The sequence below is a fragment of the Epinephelus fuscoguttatus genome, linkage group LG3, assembly GCF_011397635.1.
Source record: "Epinephelus fuscoguttatus linkage group LG3, E.fuscoguttatus.final_Chr_v1".
Taxonomy (NCBI): Eukaryota; Metazoa; Chordata; class Actinopteri; order Perciformes; family Serranidae; genus Epinephelus; species Epinephelus fuscoguttatus.
In genome coordinates, this window is record NC_064754.1 from 6,075,522 (window position 1) to 6,098,336 (window position 22,815).

Here is a 22,815-nt window from a genome sequence, read left to right on the forward strand (position 1 = left end):
TGATTGGCTTGAATTTCATTTAGCTAAATGAGGCATAAAGTAGTTTGAGATTTGATTCAAAACACCATTTATTTGTCCAAAAGCCATTTTCCATTCCCCTCTCTCTTTATCATTCTCTGTTTGGCTTCCTTTATCCGTCTTCTCATCTGTCCTTTTCCTGCCTTCGGAGTCGCTCTCCCTCCCTCTCCGCCTCCTTCTCTTCCACTCTCTATTCTGGTCCGTCTCGCTCTATATTTAACATCTTTTCTGATGGATGGAGGCTGACTTCCACACTCACAGAGGCAGTCAGGAGGAAACCAATGAAAGTTTAATAGAGAACAGGCTGCTCGCACTGTACCATGCAGTAAAAAACCTAACACATGCACACAGCACTTCAGCAGCAGATAATAATCAGCTGATAGTCCCATAAAGGCATTACACGGGTAACAGAAACACAATATTCTCCAGTAACCTGATTCCACTGATTGTCAGCTGTGTTTGTGTAGTGAAAAAAAGTAAGTGACACAGTGTCAGTCAATTGTGTCGCTGCTGATGTGCTCACCAGACACCTCAGTGCAATCAGTGTTTTTGAAAGCAGGAGATGCTGTAACGTAACACGGCGCATGGCGCGTGTCTCTATGTTGTCGTTTCTGCACGTAGTAGTTATAGTCGTGTCTCTGAGCCAGCGTAGTTTACATACTTGAGCTCTCCTTGGCTCTTATGCAGTCCAGAAAAAGTCCAACATCTATCAGTCCATTGCTGCACCTTCAGTCAGTTAGCTGTACTGATATTAACCTGTTTGATTAAAGGGACAGCACCCCAAAATCAAAAATACACATTTTTCCTCTTACGTATAGGGCTATTTATCAATCTATACTGATTTGGTGTGAGTGGCAGAGTGTTGGAGATACCGGCCATAGAGATGTCTGCCTTCTCTTGAATATAATGGAACTAAATGGCACTCAGCTTGTGGTGCTCAACGCGCCAAAAAATACATTTGAAAAACTCTTTCCAGAAATGATGACCTGATTACTCAAGATAATCCACATACCTTGTTGTGAGCAGTTTCATGTAGGAACTATTTTCTTTCTACCAAACTAACCCCACAAACCAAATCACCGAACAGAAGGAAACGTGCATCTACTCATGGAGTGGCTCGTGGTTGTGACAGCAAGAGATTGAAACATTAATGGCATCCTCCTCAGCTGAACTGTAACGTTAGCAAGCTCATTGGTGCTAAGTGAGCTAGCAGTAGATGCACGCTTCCTTCTGGGCGGTGATACGGTTAGCAGGTGAGAATCAGGTGGTTCCAGAGTCTGTGCAAAAGAAGAAAAGAAGTGCATTAAAAGTGTTTTTTTTTCCGTTTTTTTACCTTTCAGGTCATCATTAGTCTTAAACAGTAAGAGAGTAAGAGAACATTTTGTATATCAGATGACCAGTAATAACACATCTGTCTGTGTCTCTGTTTTTTCTCCTGCAGAGTAATGATGTGGAGGGCAGTGCCTGGAACTGGATGTACTACATCCCCCTCATCATCATTGGCTCCTTCTTCATGCTCAACCTGGTGCTGGGTGTACTCTCAGGGTACGTGTTTTAAATATAATACTGTATACTTCTAAATGCTTTGTATACTTTAAATTCAGATTTGTTTATTATTGAAGTAAGCACAATAAAATAAAGCAAAATGACAAATGTGCTCTCAGTGAATTTGCCAAAGAGAGAGAGCGAGTGGAGAACAGGAGCGAGTTCCTCAAGCTAAGGCGACAGCAGCAGATTGAGAGAGAGCTCAACGGATACCTGGAGTGGATCTGCAAAGCAGGTCAGTGCACACCGATAAACACACTGAAACACACTGCTCGTTTCCATCTACAGACATACTGTATGTGGGTAAACCAACCGAAATCTTACTTTCTTATTTTCTTGTACAGAGGAGGTGATTTTGGCTGAGGAGGACGGCACAGGGAACTTTGATGGTAACTAACCTTTTCCTCTCTTCTTTAATTTTGTGCATGTGTGTTCTGTATACTGTAAGTGTGACTGAGACAAAGCATCGGGCTATTGTCAGTAGGAGAGGCAGTAATAGAGTATGAAGACAGAGCTACAAAGTGACTTTTGTTCCCAGAGGATAAATAAGGATACCAGATGCTGTAGAATACCAAACCATGTTGAAAGAACTATGTTACTCCAGGAAAGATGGTCTTTTCATGAAAAGTCTATACAAGAGAAAGACACAAATACTTTTTAAATTGGTGCCATATAACCAGAGGAATCAGAGGAAAAGGGCTAAGGCATTTGCTTTTGTTCAAGAGGTAGAAAACCTTCATCTACCAGAATGCGCTGAGCCGCAATGGACCAATAAACACTGTTTGGTTTTACAGTTTGAGTATTTTCAGTCAGCTTCTTATTCACAAATTCTCGAATTACAGGAAAACAGTGCACCAAAATATGTTTCTGATTACATTTTAAGTGGGAAATAGGCAATACAGTCACAAAATATTGGTTCATACTCGATCAACACTGCCTAGTTTTGCAGTCTGATCTGAGTTTGGTCTGGTAAGATCGAGGGACGCTCATCACAGTTCATTTACACATACGACCCACATTATTATGACACAAAGCCAGTTGAATATCGGCAAAATATCCCTGTTAGCTGAAGAAAAAGACTTGATTGGACGATATATGACTGTAAATCTGAAAACACGGAATTACTCAGTTAAATGTGTAAATGTGGGGTTTAACACAGTGCACCTGCAAGTGACAGACTGCGGGAGGGGTAAGATGATAAAATTCCAAAGACATTTAGACATACAGATGAAGACACAATCCTTTTTTTTCCCCTTGCCAGGTTCGAGGCGGAGGCCAACCATCAAAACCAAAAATAACAAGACAGAGCTGCTGAACCCTGAGGAAGGGGAGGACAACATGGGGGATGCAGTAGGTAAGAAAAACAGAGGGATGGATAGGTGTATGCAGAGGATGGAGACATGTGAAGATAAAATTTTCTTTAAAGCAAACTCACTTCAGTAATTTCAGCTCTGGACTGTTAGGTGCTCCAGTGAGAAATTCCTGTTCTTTTGCAGGCAAACTGCAGCGCTTTGGTTTGTTATATGTGACGACATCTGCTGCGCGAAAGTAGTAAAAGAGTATGGGCAAAAAAGCCTAATAAGCCTTATATAATCTTATGTTAATGATGAGCCTTATATCCCCCAAAGTGGGTGGGTCCAAAAAAAGAAATAAAATCAGTTAAACTCAACTGTAGTCTGTCATGTCTCTCTCCGTCCCCCCAGGTTTTGCCCGCTCCAGTATAAAGAGCGGTAAGGATGGCAATTACAGTAAGAAGGAGCGGCGAATGCGATTCTTCATCCGCAAGATAGTGAAGACGCAGGCTTTTTATTGGACTGTGCTCTGCCTGGTGGGCCTCAACACCATGTGTGTGGCTGTGGTGCATTACAACCAGCCTGAGCTGCTCTCTGACTTCCTCTGTGAGTATATCCACACATGAAACACTCAATATGCACAGAGCTACACATGCTGTACAGTATTCGAACAAAGTTTCCTGCAGACTACATGGTACCATCAACTACAGAAACTCTTCCAGGAGTCCTCTGAAAACCTCCGGGACTTTATGCTCTTTACAACCCAGGAACTTGGCTCCAGTTTTAGTTCCTGGGTTGTAGTTCCTGGCACCCAAGAAGTTGCTAACCCAACAAGTATAACCCTTGAGACTGCAACAATTTGGGAACAGACAAGGGTTAAATTGAGCCACATGGGTCTACACTACATTATGTTTTCACAGGGTTTCATTTTTTCTGTGAATGGATTTACTTAAAATTTTTGTAGCAGGTCGGCAACCTCAGTCTAGGTGGTGGTAATGTGCCATAACGCTGGCTGCCTCCTGTCAGTCACTCACAAAGGTTCCAGCAGCTTAAGGAAAGTTAGATATAAGACTGTTAAGACCTTTTAATGCCCCTCAGAATTAAATTTAAGGCCAATTTTAAAATAACCAAAAGAGAAGAAAAAAAACATGAACCAACACCAGTTCTGTAGGAGACACTAAATCAAGTGGGCCACTTCAAAAAATGACTGAACCCAAATGAAAGGAGGCTGGAGCACTCGATAAAATTGCAGAGCTTTTAATAAGATGCAAACAAACTGCTGTGAGCACCGATCCAGTGTTTTTGGCTGAAGCGCAAGAGTGCCTTTCTTTGACCAGTTCTGTAGGGTTTGGAGAAATTTTGCCCCAAATGGTAATTGTAACACAAAACATGACTTTGTTGCGTGACAGAGTTGAGGGTGGAACAGAACTTGGAAATAGTTGGCATTTGTTGGCGAGTTTTCTTGGCAATTTTGTGTTTGTCACTCTGCATGTGGGATTCCACTGCCTTGAATCCCATTGAAAAAGTACACCAGCCTCATATGCGTGGCCTTGTACTGGTTTCAGATATGCTGCAAAATCTTGGTTAAATAGCCAGTTTTCATCGAATTGAAATTCCTCATGTCGTCCGGGGATACGACAGTTATACAATAATACAGTTTATTACAAATCAAGACCTTATTTTTGGGGTGGTTAATTCACAGCCTTTTAGGACTTTATAAAGATCCGAGGAAACCCTCATCACAGGCTGGTGGCCGGGTCTAACCCGTGTAACAGCATCAACAGAAAGTTTGCAGATCCGGCAGAGAATCGGTAGGGGCAGAAATCTGTAGGTACCTCACAATTCAATTCAAAGTGCTACAATACGATTATAAAACCATTATCGGTGCTTTGTGATGCATCAATTTTTTTTTATTATTTCTATACATGATTTATTTTTTTATCCATGTATGATTAATGGCTACTTTTAAAACCCAGCGTATTTGTAATGATCCATAATTAAAATAAACAAATTAATTTACTTATTTTAACAGTAGTAACTTTTTAGATGCAACGTGGATACAATGTGACTCTTGTCCAGGTTAATTTTCCCCTCAAATCCATAAAAAGCCAAAATGCTTCCATAGCCCATGAACGTAAACATGACACAATGACGCATGTTTCACATCTAAACAGGCTAAACACATCTAAACACATCTAAATATTCCATTCACCGTCCTAATACAAAATACTGTAGTCTCCAAATACGTCATATATTTTATATATCATCATTGTGCATTTCTGTGTGTGCAGCCATTGTTGCATGTCTCAGACAACTGCTTCTTCATTAAGTATGAACTCCGACTTTGAGTTGCGTTTCATTGAACTTTTTCTTGTAGGATACTGGGACTTTTGGAGTTCCAAGCTGTCTGTAATGCAGCATAACTTCACGAATGTTTTGTTGGACTGAAGGCAAATATGGCCAGATCTACAGCTGAAGCCACAATATTTTACAGTTATCTCTCAGAACACTTTTCAGTTTAGTCACCACTGCTGTCCACACACACCTCGTCCCAACCTGAATCATCTTTTTACACTTCAGATCGACCATTTCCTCCCACACGTGCAAACAAAGCAGTTACAGTTTTAACTCCTTTAAATAGCAGAAACATGTTGCATTGTCTCTGCTAACCAGCATCTAGTCCATCATCACCTTTTTTAAAGTCTTCCCTCTGTTTTTTAGTCATACTTGCTCAGATACAATTATAGTTGATGGGCGAAAGAAAATGCTTTTAATGCCTCCGCGCCAGCGCTAGCCATTGCTGGAAGAATGATATTTTCAGGTTGTCTTTAAGTCAGTCCCATTCTTGTGAAGGTGATATCTTAAGAACTTTGTGAGGAAATATCTTAAAATTTGGCACAATTGTCCACTTGGACTCAGTGATGAACTCATTAGATTTGGTGGTTAAAGGTTAAGATCACTGTGACCTTGCCTCCATCTCATTCTTGTGAAAATGATATCTCAAGAAAGCCTTGAAGGAAATTCCTCAAAGTTGGCACATACCGTCTCTTGGACTTAAAATGCTTTTTATGCCTTCACGCCAGTGATAGCCATGGCCGGGGGACTGATATTTTCAGGTTGTCTTTAAGTCAGTCCCATTCTTTTGAAGGTGACATCTGAGGAACTCCTCAAGGGAATATCTTCAGATTTGACACAAATGTCCACTTGGACTCAACGATTAACAGAATAGAATTTGGAGGTCAAAAGTCAAGGTCACTGTGACCTCGTCTGTCTCCTTTTGTAAATGTAATATCTCAAGAACAGCTTCAAATTTAACACAAATGTTCACTTGGACTTAAAGATGACCTGATTAGATTTTGGTGGTCAAAGCTGAAGATCACTGTGACCTTGCCTCCATCTCATTCTTGTGAAAATGATATCTCAAGGAGGCCTTGAGGGAATTTCCACAAATTTGGCACAAATGCTCTCTTGGACTTAAGAGTGAGTGGATTAGAATTTGGTGGTCTAAGGTCAAAGGTCAAGGTCACTGTGACCTCACCATCATGTTTTTGGCCATAACTTAAGAATTTATATGCCAATTATGACTAATTTTCACACAGATGTCTGATAGAATAAAATGATAAATTGATGACACTTTATAGCCAAAAGTTCAAAGGTCAAGGGAGACATTCGGTCAATTTGGGGTGTCCACCTTGAAATTGTGCTGATTGTGTAGATCTTTTGCACTGCCTTAGGGAGGATGTATGTGGAGCATGTTTTCACAGACGTGGATGTAATCTATCAGACAAACTCGAGTGGTTTGCAGAGGCATACAACCATGAGGCGAGATATTCTTTCATTCTGGTGGCAGCCTAAAACATGACTACTTTAAGTTAATACATTGACGTATTCAAGTATAAGACATATCTTTGCCCTGCTGTCTTTGATTGTACTACAAATGAAATCCAATATGTTCGCTTTGCACATTGCTGAACGTTTTTGAATAACTGTTAACTAAGTACAGACAGACTTCACTCACTCACCTGGATCAATGATATATGTCACATTGACCTTATTTCATTCTTCATTTTAGTTCTAGCTGCTGCTGCTGCTGACATGACCAGACTCACACACTCACTCTCACACACACAAAGACACACAGAGTTGTCCCTGGCCGGTGTCCAGTGTCATTAGCATATGAAGCTGTAGCTGCTGATGGAGTCCATTCATCACCAGACTGTCATACACCGCTGGGCTCGCACCACTATTGACTTCCACTCATCTAACTCTCTCTCTCTCTCTCTCTCTCTCTCTCTCTCTCTCTGTCTCATTCTGTCTCATTCTGTCTCTCTCTCTCTCTGTCTCATTCTGTCTCTCTCTCTCTCTGTCTCATTCTCTCACTCTTTTTCCCTTGCTTCTCTTTTGTTTCCTTCCCCTCCTCTCCTCACTCACTGTCTTTTTATCCTACCTCTCCACCTCTTGGTATTTCCGTCATCTACATCCCTCTTTCTCCGGCCTTTTTTCAACCCACTCTATCTCTGCATGACCTCATCCTCTTTGATTTTCACCTTCCTCTGTCCCCTGTTTAACCCACTCTCTCCTTCTGTCTCCTTGTTCCTGCCCTCCCTCTTCTCCTTCTCCCTCTCCTTCCTCCCTCCAGTCTATGCAGAGTTTATCTTCCTCGGTTTGTTCATGTCTGAGATGCTGATCAAGATGTATGGTCTGGGCATACAGCCCTACTTCCACTCCTCATTCAACTGCTTCGACTGTGTGGTGAGTGCGCGCACACACACACACACACACACACTGTAACTAACAAATTGCGCCCATAACGATCAGATTTTGATGACAAATCCAACACTCCATTTAATCAGCAGATTTCAGAAATAGATTTTTCTCATGTTGCCCTGCGTCAAAATGAACAATGAGCAGATTCAGCGCCGTGCTTGTCACAAATACATGTGCAATAACTGCACATTAATTTGTCATTGTCGCAGAGGCTTATTGGCACGTTTAGTTCATGTTCTATGCTGGCATACTGTACATGGTAGAGTGACAGCGTACAATACTGTGTGCAGTCAGCAGTCAGGTAGCAGATGGAGTTGGAGATTCTAATTGCATTTGTGCAGTTGTCTAAGCTATAAAGTGCTTTTCTATTTGTTTGTGTTTGGTTGACTTTAATGAGTATTTACCGAATATTAACAAAAAAAACAGGAGTAGGTATGGCTGCGGCAAGAACAGCTATGTGACCCGCCCACTAGCTGCATGACTCACCCACCATTAGTCCACAATCAGCCCCCTTCACTCCTTAGTCCAGAAGTGGAAAGCCTGAAGAAAATGTTAAACGACGTCACTAATATTACTTCACTGAATCTCCGTCTTTGTCTGGCTACCACTGTAAAAAATAAGAAAACGGTGTTCTCTTTATTTAAATGTGAAAGTGCAATAAAATATTTTGCTCCTAAAAACAATGAATAATCTTGATCTTAATATTGATCAAAATAACTGATTATCATTTTGGCCAGAGTCGTGCAGCTCTAACACACAGTGACAGGCAATAATCAGCCTAAACATATGTACCAGCAGAAGAAATCATCTCCTCTTGACTTTCCAATAAACAAGTTTATAAATGAATTTATCAGTGTTCGTTTTTAAAATTGCATCTTGCACGTGCAGGTCATTGTGGGCAGTATCTTCGAGGTGGTGTGGGCCACCATCAAACCAGGAACATCCTTTGGGATCAGTGTGTTACGAGCTCTGCGACTGCTCCGCATCTTCAAAGTCACCAAGTAAGCTTCTCTTTCTCTCTGTCACTCACTCAAACACACACACTGTTACATAATATATGCTTGTCCATCAGCATGCACAAACGAGACAATGATGATAATAAGCATCCTGATGACAAACCGCAGTTGTGGTGTTGACATGAAAGAGATTTTGGTGTTCGATATTTTTTTTTTTTTTTTTTGTAACATCTAAACACTTCTTGGGTTTTGGCACTTCGACACTTCTTTGACGCTCACTTCAGGAGAAGTTTTAATTGGATTTTGGCTCACGCATATTGTTCTGTTTGTTTGTGTGGAGCTTCCCTGCTTGTCACGACGCTGATCATTTGGACGAATCTCACTTGAAAATGAGTCTTTTACCCACAGCGGGCTTGAAATCATTAAACTAAATCTCTGAGGTGATTGCCAGCACAGTTTAAGGGGCAGTTCCCCACAGAGTTAGAGCTGGACAATACGTGAGTGTTATTGTTACTGTCTTTTAATTAGATCTTCGACTCTCGGCCCAGGCCAGATGCAGCCAGGCTCTGCTCTGTGATGAACTGATGTTGGTTTGAGGAAGGATTGGCTTCAAGTTTGTGGGGCTGATCAAAACTCTACTGTACTACAGATGGATTGTACAATGGTTTAAGTATCTGAAATAATAATAAATATGAAAATTTAAATACACTGGACATTGTTCTAAAAAATTAACACAATTTTGCATGTTGTAAATTTCATAAACACGATCAAAATAGTGTCTGATGATTAAGGCCTTTACACACCAAAGGCATTTTTTGATACACTTAATTTGCACCTTTCTATATTTTTACAGCGTTGTTTTTGCCAAGAGTATTTTCACACAGAACACAAATTTTACGTAGCAAAAAAGCAACCATTTATTTTTCCAGAAAGAGGTCGAAAGATACACCAGTGCTAGCTAGCATCCCTGCACTGGCTACCTTTCAAATACAGGATTGACTTTAAGGTTATTTTATTTGTTTTAAAAGCCATACATGGGCTAGTACTTCAGTATATTGCCCCTATACCAGCTCCTGACCTCTCAGATCCCAGATCCTCCGAACAACGTCTTTTAACTGTCCCACCATCGAGGCTGGTGGGTAAAGGAGATCGTGCCTTTGTGGTAGCTGCTCCAAAGCTTCGGAATAGCCTTCCACTCTCAATTAAATGCTCCCCCTCTATTGATACAATTAAGCAAAATCTTAAAACGTAGGCTACGTGTTTTCGGTGGCCTTTGGTTGTTTGTAGTGGTTTTAATATTTTAGCACTTTAGTATTTTTTCTTACCGCTTTTATTCTGTTTTATATTTGTGTGCTTGTTATATTCCTACATATATGTGCGTCATTCTTTCATTTTGTACAGCATTTTGCTCAACTGTGGTTGTTTTTAAATGTGCTATTTAAATAAATTTCATTTGATTTTGATTTGATTTATCTGAGCTTTTGCGCCACGCAGAAAAGCATCAATTAATTACACTGTGCGGAACAGACGGCACATCAAAATAGGGTTTTGGGTTTTTTTTGCAATCAACTTTCTTTTTTTATTCAGTTTGCAACATTTCAATAGTTACATTCATTTCAATAATTGCATTCAACATTAACATTGCAAACATACACTACACATACATTAACTACAGAACACATCCCTACCCGCCACTGGTATGCGGGATTGGATATTCAGTTTCTTCAGATCTGTGTTCAACAGCAGCAAAATCGACTTGGAGTAGTTGGTCTTGTAGCCAGACAATGTACCAAAGTGTTCTATGATTTTCAGTACATTCGGAAGGGACCGTCGTAAATCAGAGAGGTAAACAAGTGTATCGTCAGTGTACATAGAAATGAAATGTGATGTAGATCCTATTTTAATTGGGGCAACTAATGTGCTTTGCCGTATATATTGTGCTAATGGTTCGAGTGACAAATTAAAGATGGAGGGAGATGCTGGGCATCCCTGTCTAGAACCACGACATATACTGAAAAGATCGGAAAGGTGCCCAGCTGTGACAACCCTAGCAGAGGGATTAGAATATAATACTTATATCATTTTAATAAAATTTGGACGTCAAAATAGGTTTGCTTCCATCCTGCAGTTTTAATTCATGCATAAAAATGCCCATGGAAAAATCTTAAAATGTCGTACAAAGGTTTTATGCTTGGAGGAAGTAGTGAAGTTGGTTGATGTCAGCATAGCAGCAGTGGATGGAAAAGTCCATTACTTCACAGATTTTCTGAAAATTTGGTTAAAATTTGTGCTGTGTTTGGATGGACATCAAACTAATGTCACGACATGGCGTATCGCTGCCAGTATGTAACAGTTTTGATACATATTGTTTCACATTTTAATGTCATTTATTCGTCACACCCTCATGTGTAAAGGCCTGTTTTCTCCCTTTACTCAATTTTGTGTTTTCTTCATCTCTCTTTTCTTTCTTACCTTTAACACTCTATCAATCCTCCTCCTTCTCCTCCTCAGGTACTGGGCCCCTCTTCGAAACCTGGTGGTTTCTTTGCTCAACTCCATGAAGTCCATCGTCAGTTTGCTGTTCCTCCTCTTCCTCTTCATTGTGGTCTTTGCCTTGTTGGGGATGCAGCTGTTTGGAGGACAGTCAGTATCAACACAAACTTAAAAACAAGCTCATTTCTCTGTTTTATCTTCATGTATCTGTCTCTCTCTCTCTCTCCGAGTATGATTGTGATGGTGTTCCACTTTTTCTTCCTCTCAGATTCAACTTTGAAGAGGGGACCCCGCCCACTAACTTTGACACTTTTGCAGCAGCGATCATGACAGTGTTTCAGGTAGGAAAGACAGACTTATAGATACTTTTAAGGTCCTGTACCTAAAGTAATAAATAATAAGTATGATGTGGAGCGCACTGACCCTGTGATACTACTACTGTGTCTCAGAGAATATAATTATCTTTGGTTTTGTATATTTTTACAGTGTGATTGAAAGTTACGCACTAGTGATGTACTGTATTTTCCTAACATTACACACACACTCGTATACATTTTCTGGAGTGAAATTTAATGATGCCCATTGTTGTCTTGTCAGCAGTTTGTCAGAAATGAACCATCAGTCTCTGTGTTTCTGTGTTCTCTCTGCTCAGATAAAGAGATGGCTTTTGTGAGGAGCCACTTGTGTTGCTCTGTTGTCTCTGAGTGACTCAGAGGCCAGCTGTGTTTGTGTGTGTTTCTGAGTTTGTGCATGTTGATGCTCATGTGTCAGTTTCTTTGGGCTCAGGGCAGTTTAAAATCAGAGTGTGAAATTTTGCCTCCTTATTATCCCATCAGTTATTTTCAGTCAGATTCTACTCACATCACTTTATTTTTATTTCAGTGTAACACACATAACACAGCTTCATTTTCAATATGTAATATGATGATGCCTTTAGTTTGTCTGGTTCTCCCATCAAGATAATTAGAAAAATAGAAATTGAATGCATTTAACAAATTTTCATTTTGACAATAAAGGTGATTTATTGTGTGTTTCCTTATTTTCTGTCACTTACATAATTTCATCTCTCTGTAGATCCTGACAGGAGAAGACTGGAACATGGTGATGTACAATGGAATTGAGTCCCAAGGAGGAGTGAACGACAAAGGGATGGTGTTCTCCATCTACTTCATCGTCCTCACACTTTTTGGCAACTGTATCCTAACTGCGCACATATATACAAATGTGTAAATTACGCACATATAGAAATGTATGTTAATATACCAAATGAAAATACATGACGAGTTTAGCCTGCAACCGTGAATATGATGATGACTTCCTTTTCCCCTGTCCATTTGAGCTCCGCAAATTTTAAGAACACAGTTCAGCTTCCTCCCTTCCCTTTAGCTTTTGTGCAGCCCAACATGTCTCTTTCTCTCTCCACTCTGTTTGGTTCTTGAGAAACCGTCAACTTCCTCACCAGTTGTCCCCGCATCAATGTTCCTCCTTAACTTCTGCCATCACAGACACTCTGCTTAACGTCTTCTTGGCCATCGCTGTCGACAATCTGGCTAACGCCCAGGAGCTCACCAAGGTACATTATCAAGCCAGAAGAAATACATTTAAGAAAAAAAGGAAACATTTAATATATTATAACCTATGAAATATGTCTTCTGAGCCTTGATGGGTCTGTAAAATGATGAAAATAGCAGGAAGTTAGATTATGATTATGTTTATGAAACACGCTTGAACTCACTTGTCTTTTGCTCTCGGTCGCTGTTTATGTTACTTTTAATATATGCACTATTTTATGTGCCTGTGAATTGAAAATGGGACCTGTGGATGGACCTCATGAGCACTACACAACAAATAAAAGAATATACTTTCTGAAGAAACTGCTATTTTTGAGTGTCCACAACAAAATGGTCTGAATACTTTGCTTTTATTGAAAATGTTTTATCCTCCAGCATCATCTGCTGGTTTGGCAATGCCATTGAGGCACAGATAAACACTGTCAGAGGAACTGTAACAACAGCCAGCAAACAGCTAGGGATCACTTTACCAAGTATGCATATACAGAAACAGAATGATGAAGACGGCAAACAACATTGTGGGTGACCAGTGGAACCCTTTGCCTCCTCATTTAAACCGCTGCTATTTAGGTGACGATATTGCCCCCCTCTGTTCACTAAAAATAGATCTAAATTTTTGTGGTTTTTAACAAGCCATGAAGTCTTTAAAAGGTAATGCACTAGCACCTTATCCCCTATGTACTGTGGCCACTCCTTCCTTTTAAGAAAAGATGTCCAGCTGGCCTGGTACGCCCCTCCTCCAGTTACACGAATGAGTATGTGTATTATGTCTTATGGTGTGTCTCAAATCACGTACCTCTGTTAGTATATTTCCATGTAGTATACTATGTGCACTATGTACTCATTGGCGTAGTGCGCAAATTTCAACATGGAAGTGTTGTCTCAAATCACACACGGCCGTTGTGCACTCACCGGAAATGACGACTGCAAATGAGCTAGTTAGCAAACTAGCATTAGCATTATCGTTGGGAACTGCCCATTGGTCCAACAGCCCACTGGTCCGACATCCCATTGTTCCGACCATATTAAACCCATTGTTCCGAAGTCCGTTCCGAAATCATCATGATGCCCTGTGGTTAAGGTCTGGTTAGGTTTAGGCACAAAAACCACTTGGTTAGGGTTAGGGTTAGGAAAAGATCATGGTGTGGGTTAAAATGAAAAAGAAAGTGACAAACTCATAAGCCGTGAGCCTGCTTCACCTCAAGCCTTTCCCAGCTGACCCAGAGCCGTTCAGCACCGCGGACAGTCGGACTAATGGGATGTCGAACCAATGGGCTGTCGGACCAATGACACGGACCCGTTATCGTTCGCGGTACCAAATCATTACAGACTGCTAAATTAACCTAATAAACATACTGCTAGCTTATACCCGACAACAGTATAGCGGTGCTTAGTGCAAAAAACACATGTATTTGTACAATGCAGCAACATTCACAGTTGCACAGTCCTCCGCCGCTATTTCCTGTTTGAAAAGTGGTCCCTCCCCTTCTGCTACGTAGCCAAGATGGCATCCACTGAGGGCGAGAAGTGTCCATAGTTCCACACTCAACTTCTTGACCGTTTTGAGTGCACCATCCAGGTACTCATAGTGCACTGCATTTTTCCATACTTCTCAGTGAGCGAACTTATGCACTCAGAATATTAAGTGTAAGTACAGAAGTACACGATTTGAGACACAGTCTTAGAGTATGTCTATAGTTGACCTCTATGATGTGTGAAGCTGAAACTTCTCCCGGTTAGAATTCCTTCAGTGTTCATTGTTCAGGAGGTTTGTACCAGGGGCCGAATTATCCACAGAGGTCTCTTCTTCTTCAAAAGAAACAGACCTGGTGATTTAACTCCTAAAAACACTGGATAAAGCAGTTTCACATTAAAAATCAGCGCTTTGTCGACATAGTTCGGCTCAACACAGACGGGCCACCAGCCCGAGCACTTGCTAATGTGCGCTAATCTTTTTTCTCTGATAACTTAAGATCCAGACATCCAGGAGGTTTTTACCAGGAGCCGAATTATCTTCAGAGGTCTCTTCCTCTCTCAAGCAAACATATCCATTGATTTAAAGCTGTAAAAGCACTGTTTAAAGCAGTTCTATATTTAAAAAAGTAAGTGTTTTTACGATGCTGCTTGTTGTAGGGTTAGGGTTAGGGTAGAAACATGGTGGTGCAAAATGGAGGACTCCATGTGTGAGGACTCACTCCCTATGTCGATATAAACGGCTCATCCAAAGGTTACAAAAACACAATCATTCTTATTTTTAGGTGATTATACTCTAAAGAAAACTTGCATATTAATTTTTTTTTCTGCCAGTATATCCCCCTAAATCCAACAAACTGGACCTTTAAACTAAGATCAAGTGACTGAGATGATTCTCTTTGTATCCAATAGGATGAGGAGGAACAGGAGGAAGCAGCCAATCAGAAGACGGCACTGCAGAAGGCCAAGGAGGTGGCAGAGGTCAGCCCGCTGTCAGCAGCCAACCTGTCTATTGCTGCGTGAGTACAGACACTGACATTCACCTACTGAGCACGTGCACACACTCAGGTAGAACATAAGCACATAGAAAGCTAAACTAAAAAGTGTCCCTTTCTCACTCTTTAGCAAAATTGCACACACAGAGAGAAAGCACAGTTCCTTTCTCAAATCTGTCTCCCCTAACATTTCTGATTGGCAGGCATTCATGTACACGTTGCACACGCTCACACACACACACACACACACACACACACACACACACACACAAACACCCACCATCACACTCTCCCCGCGTTCTCATCCTCTAAAATATGATTAAGCGATTGTTCTGAGAGTGAAAGGAACAGATTCAGGGCTTTGTGAAGTGAAGAAGAGCGAGAGGCGGACAGTCTGTAAAATCTGCTCCTGGCAGCAGAAACGCTGACAATAGGACACTTCAAAAATGATGCTCACAAAAACCCTGCTGCTCCTTTAGAAGTCACCGGACTCTTCAGTCGCTGCAGCGAGCCTTTGATGGCAAGATTAGAAGCTGGTGGTTTCGTGCTACAGTTTTGCTTGTCAATTAGATACTAACTTGTCACTCATTTACTGTAACATGGGTGTGGAAGATTTCTGTAAGTCAAAGAATCTAGCTAGTGTGTTTTTAAGCCTGGAAATGAGCTCATTAGCTTCCTTTCAATCACTGAACTCAACATGGTGACCCTCCAAACACCAAACTCTTCGTCAAGAGCTTGGCATCAGTTGATTTTGGAACTAGTTAAAAGATCTGTGAACATTTATCATTCTGACTTTATACTTTTGGCTCATCATCTTCTAAAACATTCGAAGATGGTTCATTTCTTCATGGCTTCTTGACAGACTCCGTCCCCGGTCTGACTTAACAAAAGATGCATTCCACATGTTTCTGTTCTTTTGTAGATAAATCCCTCCAATGCGACTATAGACAATATAAAATAATAGATGTAGCTACGTTACATCACCAGTTGTTGACTGCCAATTTGAAGCCCCAAGTCTGGCATTTTGGCAATCGCCATCTTGTTTTTATAGAGCTAGAAGTTTCCATATGTGAACCAGATGATGGAGCTGTGGAGGAGTGAAGGGTGGATCTGACTTAAAGTGGCTCCACCCTTAAATATGAATAAATCTAAATAAAATATGAGTAAATTTAAGCCTTAAAAATGTGGCAAGGTGAGTTATATAAAAAATGTACCCCCTGTCCAGTTGTCATGAATGTTGAAATTAGCTGTAGAACAGTTTTTTGTGCCAGGCTGTAAACATGTCTATTTCTGCTGTACAGTTGGGCATTGGAGTCTATGGGGACTGACTTGCCTCTGGAGCCAGCCTCAAGTGGCTGTTTAGAGAACTGCAGTTTTAGGCACTTAAGCGTTGTTGTTGTTTTTTTCAGCCTTGGAGGTTGCTTGTTGGTTGTGGTGAAACAATAGCTGAACGATTCAATTTAATTCAGTTCAATTCATCCATCCATCCATTTTCATAACCGCTCATCCTCTTGAGGGTCGCAGGGGGCTGGAGCCTATCCCGGCCAGCTGACATTGGGCAAGAGGCAGTGTACATCCTGGACAGGTCACCAGACTATCACAGGGCTGACACATAGAGACAGACAACCATTCACACTCACATTCACACCTACGGACAATTTAGAGTCACCAGTTAATCTGCATGTCTTTGGACTGTGGGAGGAAGCTGGAGCACCTGGAGGAAACCCACGCTGACACAGGGAGAACATGCAAACCCTCTTGCTGTGAGGCGACAGTGCTAACCACTACACAACTGTGCCGCCCAGTTCAGTTCAATTCAGTTCAATTCAATATTATTTAAATGCCAATATCACAAACCACAATTTGCCTCAGACGGCAACAGAACACTGCTTGGGTTAAAATGGACTCCAACATGACCTCTGATTGTTTGATTGAAATTTGTTCACTCAGCACATAAGTTAAAAGTTTTCTCACATTCTGGTCTGCTTCCACATTGTATGGCACACGCGCGTGCACATTAGTGTTTCTCCCCTTTGCCCTGACCGTTCAGCCCATAGAATTAATCGATCTCTAAGAAGTTTTTGCAAATATAAAAACCTCCATGGTTTGATGGTGTATACTTCATAAAGGGGGCATCTTTTCAACAGTGGTACAGAAATTTCTTATATAATGGTGGCTTATGGAAAAAAGATTGTTGGGTCGCAGGGAAATTTTTTTAATGCAGTACCACCATTGGCCACTGGGACAAACTGGAGGCGCAATTTCCAGTTCCCTCAAACCAGTTTTCCCAAATAGGTACTGCTACCCCTAGGGGTACTGTGGAGTACTGCAGGGGGTACATGAGGTTCATTTTTATTTAGAAAATATCATTGATGCATAATTCCTAAAAGAATTATACTTTAGTTTAATAAAAAAAAAAGTAAATGTAAGTTCTTTAAACTATATTTCTTTATTCTATCTTCATTGCAACTGCTGCAAGAAACACAATAACATTCACATTTCTTTACTATGTGTGTCTACCAAGAAAATTTGCATTGGTCAGGGGGTTCTTGGCTGAAAAATATATCAAAGGGGGTACATTATTGATATATGTGTAAATATATAGTCCTCTGATATAAGCTGGATCCTTCTTTTCCAAATGTAATTTCTGGAAGAGAAATAAAACATATCATCCTGAACTTACAAACACTTTTAATTAGGGGACAGTGTAATTCATATTCAATGTGAAAACGCTGCATGTTTTGTGCACTGCTAGTGAGACTGGAGCTCTGTGGATATCATTGTTCAATTTCTCAGTTCCTGTTTTCTTCATTCACACATCGTACTTACTGTTAAATGGCCTCGTGTTGAAACTTTAGCTTGAGTGTACTTTTATAGCCACATTTGGTTTATTCATTTTTGTTCTGAAGTTCTTTCTGTTCTTTTTAAAAGAATGTTCAACTATAAACTTTGTTTTCTCGCACACCTCCACAATGAACAGACAATCCAGAATAAATTTAAGTAAACACAAACAGGGTCCACACGTAACAACAGCAAAACTATATTAAACCATCCTTTACAAACTCTCACACAACCTGTTCAATATAATCCAAGTCTCCTTTATCCAGTCGTATGCTCAGAGTTTTCCAAACATATGAATTTTCACCAAAATATAAAGCACTTCCACCCACAAGTAGTGCACCCTGAGTGTGCCCAGGCACATGCATTTGAGTTCAACATGAAGGCATGTGAGAAAAACAGTTTTCTTCACAAATTCTAGGTAAGGCATCGTTGTAACATAAATGGTCACTTTGTGGTTGTAGTATTCCAAGGTTCAACTTCCTGTGGCTGCTAATTTCCTGCAGGGATTTTAAAGTTCCATATTAAAATTTGAAATACTTCCTTCTGGTTATCTCACCCTCCTTAATGTGCTCTTCTTCTGCCTTCTTTCCGCTGTACGCCATCACCATCAACCCCTTCTCCCCCTCTTCAACATCTACCCTCTATCCCTTTTTCCTCTTCCTCTTGCCCTTACCAATGACCCCCAACAGTAAGGAGCAGCAGAAGAACCACACCAAGGGCAACAAATCAGTGTGGGAGCAGAGAACGAGTGAAATCCGCAGACAGAACCTGATGACGAGTCGTGAGGCGCTCTACAACGAGCTAGAGCAGGATGATTGGAAGGTGGGAGGTGAAGGGGAGGAGGTGAGGATTCCCGCCCCTAAAAAAGACACACATATACACATATATATGCAGTCTACTCCTGATATATATGGTGAATATTTGTTGTAATGTGTGCAGAGTGATATGAATATTTGAACCACTTAAAGGGACATTATCATCCATGTTCAGGTCGGGCTCAGATCATTTCACCCAACTTTCTCAGCGCATGAACGATCCTTGGATGTCAACTGAAAAGTATCAAACTGAAAAATGGATACACATGTGAGATCAAAAATCACGAATTTCTGATTTCTTGCCATTTGAGTCTTAAAAATAACCTAAACATGTGGCCCATAATAAATGGTATTGACAGTGACATTCAAGTATCATTGTAAGAAAGCTCCTATCAACATGGCAGGGGACCAGTCATTGTAATGCATTTCTCTGCTTTTCTAAAGATACTTTTCACAGGCCTGTATTAGAAAACTGGTCACTTGCCATGTTACCACTGCTTTGCTATGTTGTTGTGAACCATCTCGGGATGTCAGTTTTGATTAATTTTGCTTTTGATAGCAGACACACATTAAAGGGAAATTTTGATTTATTTCAACCTGTCTCCTATCGTCCTAAATTTGTTTCAAGTGACTAGTGACATAGAAATAATTGTTAGCATGTTAGCCATTAGCCTAGATACAGACGGGGCGCATAGTAGCGTCAGACCTGTTAAAACGTAAGTGAACGGGCAACCTTTAAGTGCAAAGTTAGTCCACTAAACAAGCTTTTTTTCCACAAAGACCACCTCATATCGTTAGGATAAATGTCAGAGAACATATAGAAAACGACATGTAAACATGTTGTCTTACCTTACCGGTGTGGTGCCATGTTTGTTTACCATTTACCTCTGCTTTCCAAAGCGGGGGCTTACTGCCCACCCTCTGGTCTACACTGGTCAACAAATGTTAGCCATGGCTGCTCTGCACTTAGAACCATCTGATCTGGTGGGAGCTAGCTAGCTAAGGGCGCCACAGGACATCATTGCTGCAGAAACATTGTGGCCACCCTCCAGTCTCCTCTACCAGGCAAGTAGTGAGTAAGCGACTTCATTTTGAGCCACAAAACCCCTTTAGTATTGATAAATCACTGTATGTTAGCGCCACTAGCCGTGCCAGCTAACAGGGATAGGTAACAATGCTAAAGGGGGTATACGGCTCAATTTTGAGCTGCTGAGGGCAACCTGGGGAGAGACTGGAGGGTGGGCATGATGTTTCCAAAGCAGCACTGTTGGGTCAAGATAGCATTACTAGCAGTAATCGCTGAATAACTGCTTGCTTCCACCACGCCACACCCACAGTAAACTGAGTAGCAAAATCAACCTGGACTGATGTGTAACTGGTCATAAATATTCTCGGTGGTTAACTGATTAATTTTAACAGTTGACATCACATCATTTGAAAAAATCTGTTTATAAAGAGCAATTAAACATCAGCTGGAAATCTTGTGTATGCTGACCTCCAGGGTGTGTAAGTGCACCGTGACATTACCAACCACATCCGGGGGCGATGCTGGGTGTGGACAGAGATGAAACAGACTTGAAAGTTTCAGCTAATAAGAGCAGTTGAACATTGCTTTTCAGCCTGGTGTTAGATCACTCCTCTTTAATGCCATTACATTTCAGCTCATCTGTGTGTAATGTGTTGTGATCTACAGTGGAAACACTGAAGGGCCTGACCTGCTTTTTAACCACTGTGTATTCTGGGTCATGCTGCACTACACAGAGGTTCTGATTACAGGGTGTAATGTCCCTTTAAGCCTGTGAAAGAGTGTTATTATTGCGCTAGCCGCTGCTATATGGGACGGCTTGAAGCTGCGTGCTTGGGAGCGATGCATTATTAAAGTGGGGCATGCAGAGAAATCCAGCGCAGTACCCAAAGAAGGCAGCGGACTCAGAAAATTGGAGCGGGGCAAAATGTAACGCACTTCAAAACAAAGAAATCACAAAGATGATCAGGAGTCGACTGGATATGGCTCGGCAAACTGTGTATTCACAGCTGGAGCTGTTTGCCATTTTGTGGCTCTAGAAAAAAAAACATGACAATTTTGATTTTAAATTGTTCATGTGAAGCCAAAAATGGTGAACTGTGTATATCTGTGGCTCAGGGGAGGGAACCGGGTTGGTGGGAAATTTGTGCAAGTGTTGCAAATTATGGGTTTATTCTGGGTAAACTGAGATACTGTATATGTTAGGTATAAGCTTCTTGAATGAAGGTCAAAGCTGGCCTGCACTGTGTGCTTTGTGCCAGCGTTGAAGTAAACTGCTACTGCAACCAAATGACCATGTAAATGCAATAGTTAAATATTTTGCTGACTTTGATGAGCCTCTGCTCTGCTGTTACAACTGGGCTACAGAGATACTATGAACGACAGTCATTGTTCGAGATATATATAGTTTAAAAATATGCATTTCTTAAATTGCTTTGTTTATCAATCAGTGGTTCTAACAGATTTAAAATGTATAACCAAAGTAAATATTACACCTACGCATTGTAGTCCACCTTTGCATTAGGGCTTCATCCAAATATTCCTGCCATCTCACAAACCGCCTTTACTTAAACTGTGTCATCATCTCTGAAACTGGCTGATCTAAAGAAAAAAAAAGAAATGTATACAGCTGACGGTTAGTGAATGATTGGATATTCTGGGCAAGAAAAAGTGAATTAAAGGTAAAGTTAAAATTTCATGTGGGATCATATGGGGTACTTAACAATAGTCAGTGTATTACTTAAGGTAGATGTCAGTCGGCAAGCCCCCGGTTTGAAAAAGAAGGCTAGAGTCCTACGTGCTAGCCAGCCTGTTCCAATGGGGAAGCTGTTACCGGCTTAAGTTCCTCCATCTATGCTCTCGTCAAAACCACCAGTCTCCATTGAGAAAAACAGTAATTTTACCTCGCTGAACACCAGAGCTGCTGATCTACCACTGCTTCCATCAATTAGTTTGTGTTATTGTGTGATTTTGGGGGATCCAAACTAACCCCTTTATATGCCAAAGTCACATAATGAGACAAACAAAATAACTGTTTGAGGCAGTGGCAGCTCCTGTGTTCAGTACTGTTAAATCACTGTTTTTCTCAATGGAGTCTGGCTTCATATAAGGGTCATATAAGATTGATGTAACGGCCTCATATTACAGTTAGAAATCACTGTCTGACATTCAGGTAAAGCAGTGAAAATATTCCAAATATAGCATACAATTGAACTTATATTGATTTTTTTAGGTTGGACTTTTTTACATAGCTAAAAAAACATTTTGTTGCTAACCACTCCACAGCAGTGCATTGCTTAGCTTCCATGTCGGACTCCAGCCTGCTTCTCCAAACTGGGGGCATGTCGACTGACATCTATCATATGTAATATATTGGCTATGGATAAGTACCCCATATGCCCCACTTAAAAAAAATCTGACCTAACCCTTTAACGCTGAAATTGCTAACAAGAAACATCCAAATCTACACCTACATGGCTCAGCCTCATAGCAGTTTATTTGAATGCGGAGTTGGTGTTACATTTTCCACCAATCAATACTAGCTTTTAAGGGTCAGTTCACCAAAATCATCAAGAAATATATTGCAGTTACCGTACAGTTAAGTTTCATATGCTCAGGTTTGGACATTTGCAGTCTCTGAAATTTCTGCTGCCACCTCAGTAGAATGCGGGTCAGTCGAAATTTATACATGGTGCTCAAAGAGTTTTTTAGTTTTATTAGAAACATAAACAATGTCGTGTTACTGTGGATAATTCAGAGATGAGATGGTGAACGGTAAAAAATTTTTTAAATACTTTGAGCGCCACAAATTAAATTTCCTTCAACTCCCATGTATCTGTGCAGCAGCAGAGGCTTTAGAGGCCAATGTCTCAAAACCAGAAACAAATTCAACCTAAATTTATATGCATGACATGGTAACATTAGAGGTAAGTAAGAAAATATATCTTTTTGTGATTTTGGGTGGTAGCCTTTAAGATGTATCTGAAGTTTTAGCAGCACCCACCCATCCTATCTGCTACCTATT

The 22,815-nt window shown here is 40.7% G+C and overlaps 1 protein-coding gene across 1 annotated transcript in view; it reads left to right on the top strand.

Annotated features, from left to right (window-relative positions):
• Nucleotides 1–22,815, top strand: part of cacna1ab (calcium channel, voltage-dependent, P/Q type, alpha 1A subunit, b) — a 289,319-nt gene that overhangs the window by 181,161 nt on the left and 85,343 nt on the right. Inside the window, exons 9-21 of the mRNA XM_049571566.1 lie at nt 1,460–1,563; nt 1,683–1,798; nt 1,908–1,952; nt 2,825–2,917; nt 3,267–3,461; nt 7,495–7,607; nt 8,511–8,623; nt 11,090–11,221; nt 11,340–11,412; nt 12,146–12,266; nt 12,577–12,644; nt 15,028–15,134; nt 18,641–18,794. Coding sequence (XP_049427523.1) covers nt 1,460–1,563; nt 1,683–1,798; nt 1,908–1,952; nt 2,825–2,917; nt 3,267–3,461; nt 7,495–7,607; nt 8,511–8,623; nt 11,090–11,221; nt 11,340–11,412; nt 12,146–12,266; nt 12,577–12,644; nt 15,028–15,134; nt 18,641–18,794 — 1,434 coding nt within the window. The remainder of the gene's footprint in view (nt 1–1,459; nt 1,564–1,682; nt 1,799–1,907; nt 1,953–2,824; nt 2,918–3,266; nt 3,462–7,494; nt 7,608–8,510; nt 8,624–11,089; nt 11,222–11,339; nt 11,413–12,145; nt 12,267–12,576; nt 12,645–15,027; nt 15,135–18,640; nt 18,795–22,815) is intronic.